General features: G+C 40.7%; 1 protein-coding gene across 1 annotated transcript; it reads right to left on the minus strand.

Moving 5' to 3' along the window:
- Positions 1-859: 859 nt before the first annotated feature.
- Positions 860-13,264, minus strand: rnf144b (ring finger protein 144B). Its single transcript, XM_061081483.1, has 8 exons — positions 12,970-13,264; positions 10,315-10,584; positions 8,837-8,941; positions 7,864-7,924; positions 6,224-6,437; positions 4,048-4,192; positions 3,820-3,909; positions 860-1,866 (listed from the first exon to the last, which is right to left on the minus strand). Exons 2-8 carry the CDS (start codon positions 10,486-10,488, stop codon positions 1,699-1,701), a joined length of 957 nt encoding a protein of 318 aa, XP_060937466.1. The 5' UTR covers positions 10,489-10,584; positions 12,970-13,264; the 3' UTR covers positions 860-1,698.
- Positions 13,265-14,289: the final 1,025 nt, after the last annotated feature.

Consider the following 14,289-nt stretch of genomic DNA (forward strand, 5'->3'; position numbering starts at 1 on the left):
TCTTGTGTCTAACAGTAGCTCCGTTTGAATCGTGTTTAATTCTGAGGTTTAGCTCAAAACATTTCAAGTAAAAGTGTCGTACAATACCATATTTTCAATCTTTCAAAAAAAACCTCTAATACAATATCCAAATATGAACACATACTTACAAAACACGTTTTGTCAATACATTGACCATCCCCTTTAACAGATATGCACACATGTATTTCTATCACAATCCTGATTTCAAATGATGTAAAAATATTCTAGTGTTATATAATATTGAATAACTATGAGGTATGAGTATTCTTACTTATGTTAGAATGGCGTATGCCTTACTTAAGACACTACAATTTAATACTAATATTAGAAGAAACCAATTGAATTATATTTCTTCAAATATTTGCAAAACAAGCAAATGAAAAATGAAATGCCACTTTCTCCTGTGGACAACATGGCTGTCATTTGTAATGCTTATAATATCTAGTTTCAGTATCAACACAAAATGTTCACATTAAAAATAAATCCATTTGAAAAATTGATAATTGATCATAAAATATATGCAATATCATAAATTGCTGTAAGCCTAATTATCATATTTAGTAAGAGTTTAGTAGTATTTTAATATTTTGGTTGTTTTGAATGATAGCAATAATGTATTCCTGGTTGGAAAACATGAACCTATGTTAAACAGAAGAGGAATAACTGGAACAAAGATTACTAACCTCAAGGCTGTGAAAATGCGCATCATAATGTTAATTTTCATAATTAAATGTGCACTTTGGTTGCTTTCATTTCTTTATAGGCTTGCCTTCAGATGTATGCTCTCTCACAATTTATTACAAAGACAAAAGTGAAGAAACGACCAATCAGATAAACGTAATGAGCAAACACAGTACCACCATGTTTATTTCAATTACAGTGGTGCTTTTATAAAATATCTGATGCAGAAACATCAACATAAAATTAGAAATGATAACATACACACATAACCCTTAAATACATATTGACACACTTTTAGAAAAGTACACGTTATCCTTTAGAGCCTTTGGTCTGGAACATACACCAGATGGAAACAATACACACTTGCAGGAGAAAAGTTCTCTGTGCAACACTGAAGCCCTATCATATTTCATAATACCATTTGCCTTCTCCCATTATGAAAGAGTATTTCACTTTTTTAACTAGGGATTTACGACCCTGTGTGATCCTGACAGTTGTCCGATTTTAAAATGCTAACATTTTTGCATAAGATAAAGATAGAATGGAAGGCAAAGCAAATAGAACCAAGCACCAGGCACTGTAGAGTGAGGCACTTGAGCACCTAACCCCTCTGGTTTGGCATCATGACATTTGGCACATGAAGGTGGCATTAACTGTGTGTGTATTTGTGTGTGTGTGTATGTGTGTGTGTGTGTGTGTGTGTGTGTGTGTGTGTGTATGTGAGAGAGACAAAGAAAGAGCTCATTCTAGGAGAACTCTCAGAGCCGCTGCCTTCTCCTTACGTCCCGGTGTGCATTCGAAAACATCTTAGATGAATTTGTTACATTCAGTCTCCTCAGTTACACTTCCACCATCCCATCGACGAGGCTTCCAGTCTGTAGAGCAAAGAAGAAGTACTCCATTGTTCCTCATGTTCATTCATTTCCACCACTTGCACTTTGTTGGTTTCTTTCGGCAACATCAGGAGTGGGCTGGGCCAATGAGAGGGAGGAGCTGCTATGATGTGGCGGAGTCCGGCTGACTGACGTCCTTCTTCCTCTTCTTCTTCTTCTTCTTCCCTTGGCAAGGCTTACAGACACAGCACAAGATGCAGGGTGAGGCCAGAAGGAGGAGTGGAGATGTCACCAGCACAATGATGCTGACCCCCACCAGGATACCCACCACCTGAAGGAACACACACCAATCAATCAATAATCAATCAATCAAATCCATGTTTTCATATTAACAATAGGCCAACACCTATATAGAATTTTAAGGATGTTGCTCATAGTGACTAACCCAGCGGGATGTTTTTGTTTTACAGTCTGCAACTGTATAATTTAGTTTAATTCTCTTTCACGTTTCACATCTTTAAATACTGCTCAGCATTAACGTTGGAACAGTGACAGATGATGGGAGTGAATTGTTGATGAAACTAAAATGTCACACTCAAGCAATCTACTGTTAGTATGCACAAAGAATATGGTTTAATACATTTTCTATGGAAGAACTTGGCCTGCATGAAACACTGACCTCAACCCATCCACAGACAACAACTGAGATACTGACTGCGAGGCCTTATTTCCCAACACTACAGACCGAAACTAACGGACGCTGTTGTGGCTGATCGCCTGCTGTTGTAGCACCATAAAAAAATCCATGGTTGGTGTCCATATACTTTTGTCGATGTAGTGTGTACCACTATAAATCAAAATGTTGTCTAAATTTACGAACCCAGTATATGTTACCTCTTGATGTCCTGTTACAACAGCAGTGGTTGGAGGCAGCTAAGAAGGAGTAAGAGTGGCAAAAGGAATTTTTCACAAGCAGACTGTAAAACTTAGAGGACCTGTTAAGCAAGGGTGTGACTTACTCTGCCAGGACCTGTTTTGCAAGGGACAACTATTCTGTCCAACAACACTCAGCGACACAGGCACACCAACACACAACAAGGAGGCTCAGGGAAAACTGAGGCTAATCATGAGATAATGGCATCAGGGAAAATAGAGAGAAAGTAGATTTGGTAGCCAATTGTCATTGTTTTGTTGAATGGACGACTTCATTAAATGAATTTAAGATTAGTGCAGGGATTAGTTCAGCTTAATGTCTGATAAAGGATTATTTGGGCACACTAGTGGAAAACAACAAACCACTAACAACGAGCTGAAAGATACTTTAAAGGGAAATTCACCAATAAAATTAGCAGCAGATGCACAGATGAAGTTTCCCAAGTTAGACAGTGAATTAGTTTGTTCAAAGATTAGACACTTGTGTTTATACACACGGTTTAAAGCTTGACATAAAGTGAAACATGTAACAATTAAACGTTACTGTCCTGCATTGGTTCCTCTAATGTTTTCTTCACCAGGCATTTCTAAAGTGACTCACTGAATTGGCAGGCACAACAGTGCAGCCGGGACAGAGTCCAAAATCTTTAACATCCAATCCTGATAATGTGATGGAGCAATTTTACTAAAATCAAAGCCATGAATGGAATAAGCTGCCACTTATGGATGGGTGGTTCTGCAGTCTAATCCATTTAGACAATAGCACGTCACCACAACCCTGAAATGGATACTGTATAGCTGTGCTCTAATTCAGGAGGCGCATCCTTCCGGGGCTGCATTTGACCAACTGTGTCACAGCGGCACGACGGGATCATGCTACTTCCAAGGCTCCTTCAAATGCAGCCAAGAAATGAATACCTCCGTTCCAGAGCCCCGAAGGATGCAATAACTGGAATCTTCTCGGCCCAACCTATCCCAAGATTAATTGTGCGCTGTAGACAAATCACATCAGGCTTCAACTCAGTCAAAGAGTTAACAGTACAAATGTTTAAAGAACCATGGCGCCTTTAAACCTCAACTAAAAAATAAATAATTACATGTTAGGTTAGGGGACAATAGTGATCCTAACCAGGCATGAGGGAGGCCGAGCTTCAGTATATGTAGAGGCTCAAAGTAGTTAACGATGCAAAAGTCAGGGCAGGACAAGCTGGTGACGCGCATATGAAATCCTCTTTGGAGGATGCAGTTCGATTTGTGGCCTACAGGGATGATGAAGGCGACCTCCAAAGGGTGTGGCCCCTGAACTGGGACACAGCTTGGGTCTGCTCTGGGGTCTGTGCAGAGGCCTCACCTGTGTCCTGTTCCACATCACAGAGGCCCTGGAGTGTCCCAGCTTGTTTCTGCATGGTCCCTTGTCATAGTGCCTCAGGAAGATGTCCCCCTACATTTACAAAATGTTTAGACAAGAAATTAGCTGACTATTAATCACGGATGGAATTCAAAAACAAGCTGAAGGCAGTGAAGTAGGCTGGGGTGCTTTAAACTTCACATGTTTGAGGTGTGTTGCAGCGGGACTCACATCCAAGTTCTGCAGACAGTACCAGCAGAAGGTGTGTTTGCAGCTCTTACACAGCATCTGTGCACAGCCCTGGTTCCTCTCTATGTAGATGCCACACATGGGACACTGTTTGATGGGCACGTCAGACTGGCTGTAGGAGCGGCCCCTGTGGATAGAGAGTAGGGCACAACAGATATGAGGTATGCAGCTTAGAGGGAGAAGGCCTCAAGAGTGTCCTGGCTGTGTTGAAGTCTTTATTTAGCAGCAGAGTAAAGGGTCAGAGCAAATATTGAACTGGGTAAATTATTTTGGGAGGGAAAGATATAAGGAAATATTCTCTGAGCCCAATTTAGGGCAGCAGTGCTATCGATAACCTCAAAGTCATGACTGAGGGTTACAACAACCTGAGGAGTTTCTATTCTACTTATAATCACATATAATTTTCTGTGATGAAATATCCTTAAACCTGAATTAACAGAATTTAAAGTTGTTCACGCAAAACTTTCATACAATCTCATCTATAAAAACAAATCCAATATTAACTCTCCCTTCAGCATTGTCCTGATGAAATTATCTCGCTTTTAAAAACGACATATCTGTTTATTACCTTGCATGTCTGCTGTTGCAGGGCAGGTAGCATGAGTTAGTGTGAACCTATATAAATGTGAGTTCAGTGAATTGTCACAAAATAACCAAGAAAGCCCAGGATAAACTACTAGGGCTAAATAATAGGAACAAAACTATCACAATGCCATTATTTGGACAGATATTGCTTTTGTGATAAGAGGGAACCTTTGAATGGGAATTAATGTATTTAATTTTCACAGGAAGAAAAGTGATGATATAATTTCTTTCTGCTGGGGTCTGTACCAAGTGGCTATCGTCCTCTGGAGAACATAAATTGTAGGCCCGGGCATCTCTGTAGCACCAAAAAGCTTCATATATAGCGCTATGTACACATTTGACTTTTATCAAAAACAACTGTAGCTACGGAGATTTGGATATGTCACTCTGCCATATTGTGATTTCTAAAATATTTTGATTAATTATTCAGCTCTAATTGCAACCACATATTCCCTTGGTAAAGCCATAAGAGTGGCATGATGTAAACAAGCATGGATAAGACCAAACAATCTGTACATTGACTCACAGAAACCAAAATCTGTTAACTTATCCTACGGCAGCTGCTGACTTAGAGCTTCAATGGTGACCAAAAATAATAAAGGTGGAACAGAAACACGACCTGTCACAGGCAAATTAGGAAGAATTAACGACCCCTCTTAAATAGAGTTGATAATATGAACAAAATGTCAGAGAACAGAAGCAGTAATAACATTTATATTTAGGGGATCAAATAAATTTCTGCTTTCTAGTCAGAAACCTCTAAGGGACTTTGGAACCCTAACCTGAGTAAGTACAGAGTAGTACAATGAAAATGTGTTTGCCTGTCAAATGTATATTATGCTCAATACAAGTTCAAATCTAAAGATGACTTTCCCTCACTCAGCCTGCCCCATCCTCCACATCCCACTGCAGAGACCACAGCTCCACTACCTGGCAGGCTCCTTCTGTACAGTGGACTAACTCAGAGCAGCTCAGTGCCCATCCTTCACCTTCCTTTGGCACATAGACAATGAAATTCCAACACAACACAGCAAGTCACCTATGACATCAGTCAGTGAGGCAGAGCCACAGTGAAGAGCTGCGCAGTCATGTAACAGTACAACAGGGACTACACAGAGGGCACTACTGACCAATACTGGGCTATTAATCCTGAAATAACATTAGTTTTCAGTTCTCCACAGGGAGATGAGGAACACATCACTTATATGATCCACTCAGTGATCCACTCACTTCTGACAGTACAACTGTCAGTTCCATTCAGATTAAATGGAAGGATGACATTTTTCTCATAAAATAAAATAATTGAATTTTACGAGATTTAAACTCTTTGAAAGGGGATGAATGAATATAAACCATAAACCTTTACAGTTTAAGATTAACTATTTCCAAACCAATTATTGCCTTCACCATTCAGTCACCTGGATTCTGTTAGCAGCAGTAAAAGGTGTTCATTGTGTACACCCTCAGTCTGTCTCACACACTAATCCTGCTTTCAGCACGCACAGTATCATTTTCAAAGTTCACACTGTGGCTGCAGGCGTTGGGCGGCTGACCGAGCAGCTAACTGACTGACCTGCTTTCATGAGAGGGTGAGGGTGACATCATGGGCTGGCGCTCGGGGCAGGTGTGGCTGTCCTGCCAGGGGCCTCTGCAGCCGGAGCAGAAGACGGTGTGACAGGTTGGGCAATGCACAGCAGAGGGCTGACCCTCAGAGCCTGGCTGCACACTGCACACCGCCTGGCACTCAACCACTGGGCACCAGGCTCTACTGGGGTCCAGCTTCACTCCTGTAGAGGCAAAGAGGGAGATTGACAATAGTTTCATGAAATAAGTGCGGAGATAAATGCATGTTTTGTACATATAGCCAAGTAATACTGACAAATAGTGGTCTGACTTGTTTTTTCATGTTCATCAATGGTTTAGAACTAAAACAATTAGTCAATTACTCAATTACTGGATCGGCAGAAAATTAATTAAAAAAAAATTCTCAAGATAATAAGTCTTATCTGGTTTGATGCAAGTTGCCTTTTTTCCTCTCTTTTATATCATTGTACATAATATTATCTATCTGGGTTTTGAGCTGGAGACAGAAAAGTCCACTCAACAGATTAATCAACAATGAGAACAATTCTTCATTGCTGCCCTAAAAAAAACCCATTATTTCTGCATTTTACACTGTTAATGTAAATGCTAATGTTTAGCAGAAACAGTCATATGAACTATCTTAGTGTAGCAAGGTACACACATAGAGGCACATACATAAAATGTGAATCTTAATCATGTGAAGTTTAGCATCTGACATACAAAAAGGTTTTAAAAGTCAAAAGGCTCGTTGAGGCTGTTTTATTCATGCAATCCTGCATTGATGATAGTAACAAGATGACGGTTTAATCATCTTCACATTCAGTTTAGCTTGTTAGCATGCTAGTTGACACTGAACATAGCGGAACTGAGGCTGATGGAAATGTTATTAATTTTGCATACATTTGTTTATTACCTAAATATTTCTAATTATTCAATTTAAAAGTTAGGATGGGTTAGCTATTACAATTTATCCTGAGGGGCCACATTTCACAATACGATTCAGTCTGGACCACAGTGTTGGACACACAGACCACTAGCTAGCACAACACACCAGCATTAATGTTTGGACTCAAATCTCCTTCATCGGTTCATTATTCTATTTGTGAGTCAGAACAGAAAGGAAACACTGTAGCAAAACAGCCTGTACTTTGCACTTCTTTATGCTTTAAACCTTATTAGTCTTGTGACTTATGGTCTGAGTAAACTATAACTGTTATTGGCTTTACAGCATATTGTTACTGTACAACTGGAAAAAGCCCAATATAGCTGCAAGGCAAACTAACCTGTTTGCAGTTTGTAAATGTCAACAGAAAGCTATTTCAACACTTTGCTGTTTGTCGGGCTCCAAAGCAGGACTGATATTCACAAAACGTTTCCACGATATAAGGTCAATCATTTATGCATGGGTCATACAATACGTCACATGACTCAGAATAGTTACATGAGTCTTTTAAAGGATTTGCTACAGAATTCCCTGAAGGTATTTAAGGCCCAGTTTCAGTCACCTCCTGGACAATACTGGAGGTCCCACAGTATCCCAGGCATGTGAAGCTCAGCACGCTGTGGAGTGACCTGAAATAGCCCACTGCCTATCGCCAGCCATCATCACGCCAATGCAACAATACCTACCTCTCTCAAACTTCAGCCGCTGATACAGCTCCACCTGATCCGCTGCAGCCAGGCTGGCTATCTGCAATCACCAGACACACAGAGGGGCTTTAGTCATGTTTAATTCAGTCTGATATTGGACAATGAATTTTGAGCTTAAGCCCTCATAAAGAGATCACAGGGGTTTGAAAATAAGGTTTGCGGATTTTCATATAACCCCATTGCAATTCTGGTAAAAATGAAGTTTGAAGTCATTTACAGGTAAACCCGAAAACAGATATGTGCAAAAAAAGCCAATTGGTCAAGATTATTTAATGTGCTTGCAATACTTCAAATACCATCCAGGATAAGGTGGTTACCTAGCAACTGCAAATTGCTGCATTATTTATCAGCGCTCAGAGGAAGAAATTAGTACAATACAATATTGTAATATTTCAATCAAAACTATAAGCATTAAAGCTGCCTGCTGTATATGTTAATTGCCCTGAGTAATACAAAAAAAATTTCAAGAGGCTTTTCTTACAGTAAGTGACCTAATGCAGTTGTTTTCGGACAAAAAAGAATTGCAAATGAGGAAGCAAGGAGCAGAATTTCCATGCATTTGTGAATCAGCTTCTTCTTTGAAGGGCTAACTGCGTGGAGTGTGGGATGTCTAACAGGTCGCAGGGTTTTACTTTCTGTCTGACGGCTCACATTACCACATTCTACGATTAACGCAAGGGAAAAACAAGCATTCTCTCATATCTTTTGTTAAGGTTGGATTCACTAGATTTTCACAATACTACTAAGTTAATCCAACCCAAATCACATCTTAAAAAACAAGTTAGCTTGCACAAAGAAACCGGTGGAGTCAGCTACTTAGAAATATAACAAAATTGATTTGCCTCAAACCAGTTTTAAGTAGGGAAATCAACATAATTTTGTGTATTTTATTTTAAGAGTCTCTTGATGGCTCCGCATGACCTAGATATAGTTGGTTTTAAACAGGACATACCTCAGAGTCCAATAGCACGCCGGTCTTCTGGCAGGCCATATCTGGGCAGGTGATGGGTGCCCCCCCACCCTCCATGATGGCCAGCTGAACATACTGCTGCAAACACTGGAGAGGGAGGAACAACACGGCACCATTAGTCTGGATATAGAAAGGAACCGATAAAACTAAGATACATCACACATGACATGCTCTTGCAAACAGCAAAACATACAACACATCATAGGCATATATTTTATCTTCACCATCCACCCTTGATGAAAAACTATACAAAACACACAACAGATTAAAACACTCAAATCTACTGATGACAAATATAGTAAAATGAAGAAATGAGCTGTTGTGCAAACAGGGCGAAACTAAATGCCACATAAACAGAGATTTCTTATGAACAGCCTCACGTCATAAGTCACATGTTACCTCAGCCATCAATTATGGACGAGTAGGGGGAACCATGTAAACATTGCGCAAAGGCAGACAGTTTGGAGGAACAGAAACTAAAAACATTAAAATGTCACTTTTCGGTGGAAGATGAAAAACAAATCTGTTGTAGCGGTCTGGGCTGTATCTTCAAACTCATTAACACAAACTTGTGCTCATCATGTGCTTTCCCATTTAACACGATAAAACACAAGCAATAGTGTGTGCTGGAGAACTAGGTTCATACAATGCAGTCCAACTGATAAGCACAGTTTATCCATCTCCCTCCCTCCTTCCCTCGTGACACGGTGTGTGTGCGTGTTCTATCTGTGTGACCTTGTGCGTGCAAAACACTGACAACATAGCCAGCACGGACGGATATTAACACCTGCCGTTATCTGACAACCTTTCTGTGTCAGAGCATAACATTATACATACCAGACATGCACATATTAGAGGAACAAGAACAGTGTCGTAGCAGACCTCGATTATTCTGTATTAAAAAATTGGACTAATCATATAATTCTCTTGTAGATGAAAACACTGCCAGGTGATATTTTGGAGTTCCAAGTACAAAATATAAAAAATGTTTGGGAGTATCACAAAAATTTCCAGGGACAATTCAAAGAAAGTGAGATAAGGTCAGTTCTGTGTTGAAACTGCATCATTTCCCTAAAGCTGTCATATACAAGATCTATTTTAGGATCCTAAAACCGTAAGTGGTGCTACATTAAAGAGGAGCATCCCATCCCAGGTCATTTTAATGCTGGACTTTTGCCTAAATTACCCAAAGAAAAAATTGTGTTGTTGGATCCCTTTTGTACAACTTTCACCACCCACACACAATAATTAAGACATACGCAAAGCATGGGATACACACTTTTTCTTCTTCAAGACAATCTAAATATAGCCTGGAGGACCCATGTTCTGCTTCAGTAACCAAGGTTCACAGGTTTGAGATCACTTGCCGCTAATGTGTCCTTCACTGTTCAAACAAATACTTGGATTTGAGCATTATCTGCTGTAAATATCTCAAATGAAGTGAGTACGTCTTTACTCACGGCTGTGCAGAAGTTGCAGTTGCAGCTTTGTTGGCTGGTGGCTGCAGATGGCTGTTCACTGAGGCACAGCTTGCAGAAGACCCCGGGCCCCGGCTGAGAATCAGCACCAGCTTCACGGGTCCCGGGTACAGAATCCCTGGCTTCCTGGCTCAGGGTGGGACTCCTGCTGGCCATGTAGGGGGCGAGTCAGGCGGGGAGGGAAGCAAGAAGGGATCAGGCTGCTCCTAGCCCTTCTGTTAGGGACAGAGAGGAGCCACAGCCGCCATTTTCCTGGAAGCAAAAAAAGCATAAAGGTGTAGCACTCTGCTTCTCCTGTTAAAGTTTACCTGGCTCTCAGACAACACTGCACCCTTTCAAGCACCTCTCACTCCTTCTGGTAACTGGTGTAGCAACGCTGATGACTTCACCTCTCTCTGAAGCAACACACTGTCGTTGCCTTGTTACCTGATGTGGATTAGTCACTGTTAAAAGCTGTGTGGTGCATGAAGCTAAATATAATGATGGGTAATTACTGCAGTAATGTTGATTACTCAACATGTCTGTACTAAATGATTTAACGTATTTTTTAGGCCAAAGTCTAAGGCTTGTTTTTTTCCTGGGCTTACAGTTATCATAAAACTACCACATGGATAACCAGAAGACTTGTTTTAAGGATGTGGTGTAGGTCAGGGGAGAACCCATTAAATGTTTGGTGTGGATCCGAATCAGGGGGCAAAATCCATGAGTTATAATTCACTTTCTTTAACATTGTGAGATGTTTTGCAATATTTTCATTGATTTCTCAGAGAATAATTCATGGATCTTAATGAAAAGGAAAAAATTAAAAGTTTAAAAATGGTCTCATGAGGGGACTGTTGGGCCTGGGCTGAGTTATGAGTGCTGCTAAAGTTCAACATGTCATGCCAGGCTCAACTGAATGTTCACTAACAAACTCACAATAATACTAATGTTTGCCACTTTCACTTAGCTTAGCTTAGCATTCTATTATTCACCAATCATCACTAGACTCTTATCATAGGTGAGTAATGGGACATGTATTTGGTCACAAAGTAAAGTATTGGACACATTTTAAACTCAAAACTTTGACCAGGTGGTCGGTGGAATGATGCATGCTAATAGGTCAGATGTTATTTTAATTAGTCCTGAGGGAAACATATATTTCTGCACCAAATTGTATGGCAATCTGTGCAGTGGTTGAGATACAGTATGTCTGGACCAATGTAGAATAATATAACAATTTAATACACAGCTGTTAACTTACTACCAGAGTTGGTGGATACAAACATTTAATCTAGTGTTAACGGGAATTAAAGTCAACAAAACCCCCAAACCATCCCTTTGGTTGATCCGGCAGTGCAATCCCAAAAAGCATGAGAAATAATAACACCATAATCTTGGATTTGCGGCTAATCCTGTAGATAACAGTGGTTGTGCACAGAACAGGGTCACACAGGAAACGGTGGCGTTAAAAACACACTGCAGCCGAGGCGGCTGCTATAATCACACGTTATCCCACACACAATGTTCTCCATTTCAGCAGACATTTAAAGTTGGCTGTTGGAAACTTTGGAGCAGCTTAAATCAATACAGCTACCACCACGACCAGTGTCCTGAATTTTGTTTCAGTGAGTGCTCTTTTGTTGTGTACTATCGATCCATGGTGGCATACATGCAGATCACTGATAGTGGAGCTTGTGAGTATTTCTGCACAGTCATGGTGTATCCTGCACTACTATCAGAGAGGCGAGGCGGATCGACAGCAGTCATCGGTTACAGGAGCTGGAGATTACCTGGGTAACCATCTATCAGTAGATCAGATAGAAGAGTTTTTACTTAAAAACTGACAGTGTCTGCCACCGTAGGTATGATAGATACTGGGCAGTTTCCTCACTGGCCTACAAAACCCAACCTTACTGCAGTCCCTGCCCCTGAAAAGCAATCACACTGAGAATACAAGCTTGCGTTAAAACTTGAATCTTCCATGCTGGAGCTATTCACTAATAAAATCTCCCCTGTGCGCTCACTGTTTCTTTTAGGGTGTGGAGCTGATCGTTCAGCGATTAGTAGTCATCATGGATCAAGGTCTACATGGCCTTCCTGCCGAGGGTAAGGGTGGTGAAAAGCTGCTGCTGCCACTGTGCTGGCCAGCGAGCAGCTGGGCAGAGAGTGTGTAGCTGTAATTATATGGGATCATTTATTCAGCTGCAATCACTCGCTGGAATTTCTGGGCTAATAACCTGTGTGTGTTTTGTGGGAGAGAGACTGAAAACAAGAGCAGATATAGCTGAGACACAGCAGCATGACTGATGGGAATGATGCAGTGGGGACATGCAAACCTCCACAGTGTACATCAGTTTACACAGTTACTGCAGTGGACACTGAAGTACATAGGTTAGTTAATAAAGGGGTCAGTTAACAATGATATAACAGCATTTCCTAAATGGACTGAGATATGTTTGTACAGTTAGTGTGGTACCAGAGTAATATCTGATCTGTTACAGTGCATGCAACATGAAATCTGACACATCTGCATCCCTCCCAAGGTTGCACAGTCGCACAGGTCAAAACTGAAACACTGACGCATCCACTGTGTTAAATCATTTCATGGTGAACATGACGGGATGTGTGTGTTCTGCTGGGGGGGGGGGGGCCTACCTTGTCTGTGGGGGACCACTGGGTGTCGGAGCTTCCTGATTCCAGATCCACAGCCGCAGTGCTGCTCTTCTCCCCGTGGCACAGACACATGTGTCCTAACAGTGTTGTGCTGTTAGAATAATCAGCTCTGCTCCCTCAGAAAACATGTTTCAACGTCCTGCTCGCTGCTCTGCTCCGTGCACTCACGTGTGTGTTTGTGTACGTGTGTGTGTGTGCGTGTGTGTGTGTGTGTGCGTGAGTGTCAGCTCCGCTCTCGTGTTTTGTTTCCATCCAGGAAGCTCAACTGATTGTCACTCTCGACTGCCCCTACTGGTCATCCCACCGAACTCATGCTGCTTTCAGGGGCAGTGGGGAAGAAACGGTGCTCACGTGAGTTACGTTGGCGCCTATGGTTGGCGCCCTCTGTCTTCAGGCCTGTAGTAAACTCATAACTTATTCCTTTAAAGGTTAATTTAGGTGAAAGAGATCTACTGGCAGATATAGCAATTTAATAATTTAATAGGCCTGTATGATAAGCATAGTTACTTTAGCTATTGTGCCAAGCTATTTATTTTCAGGGATTTTTGCTGATTGCTGAGTGCTCAGACTTATTATAACCATACTCGGACACCAAAAGGGGTGTGCCTGGACCACTTAAGCTCTTAAGTAATCATAAGTTGAAGGCTCAATATAACCAGGCAGTGAGCTCAGGTAACAACTTGGGTGTGTTGGATAAAAGCTTCAGTTATGTACTTTAATATCACAGTTTGAGATTCAGTATATTCAAATGTACCTTATTTTATCCATCCATCTATTTATCCATCCAAAATAGTTTCAGGTTGATGCAAAGATTTTAATACACCATTTAGACTTTGGAAATTAAAACGTACATAAATAATTTATATTAGTTATTACGAAAACCCTTTGGTCAAACTTTTCGAAGTCTTCCTACTAAACTGTGTGAACAATCCGAAATTTCACCTACAATATATTATAATTACATTTACAAGGGACTGGCAGTCAAGTTTCACATATTGCTGCCAGCCCAGGCTGTTAGAATGGAATATATGTAACTGATGATATTACACTGACTTCCTGTTTACAGGTTTGATTACACCACAGGGGTTTCAGAAACTGTCAGAACAGAACAGCTGTGTGAACCGGGATATCCCTCTACAACACACTATTGCATTGTATTGTAATTATTATGTGTAATTCAGCTGTTATATGTAAAAAAGTCAAAAACACTTTGCAAAGAATATTTATACTTTTACTTACTTAAACATTATTATCAGGATTATCTGTATTATGTCTACATAATACTATTACTTTTATATACTT

This window comes from Limanda limanda, chromosome 11 (genome assembly GCF_963576545.1).
Source record: "Limanda limanda chromosome 11, fLimLim1.1, whole genome shotgun sequence".
Lineage (NCBI taxonomy): Eukaryota > Metazoa > Chordata > Actinopteri > Pleuronectiformes > Pleuronectidae > Limanda > Limanda limanda.

Excerpts from the sequence above, each read along its gene's own strand:
- rnf144b (XM_061081483.1), bottom strand. The coding sequence starts at position 10,488 with ATGGCCAGCAGGAGTCCCACCCTGAGCCAGGAAGCCAGGGATTCTGTA. Across the intron at positions 4,193-6,223 it reads TCACCCTCTCATGAAAGCAG|GGGCCGCTCCTACAGCCAGT; the intron begins GTCAGTCAGTTA and ends CTCTATCCACAG. Across the intron at positions 1,867-3,819 it reads TGATGTGGAACAGGACACAG|GTGGTGGGTATCCTGGTGGG; the intron begins GTGAGGCCTCTG and ends GTGTTCCTTCAG.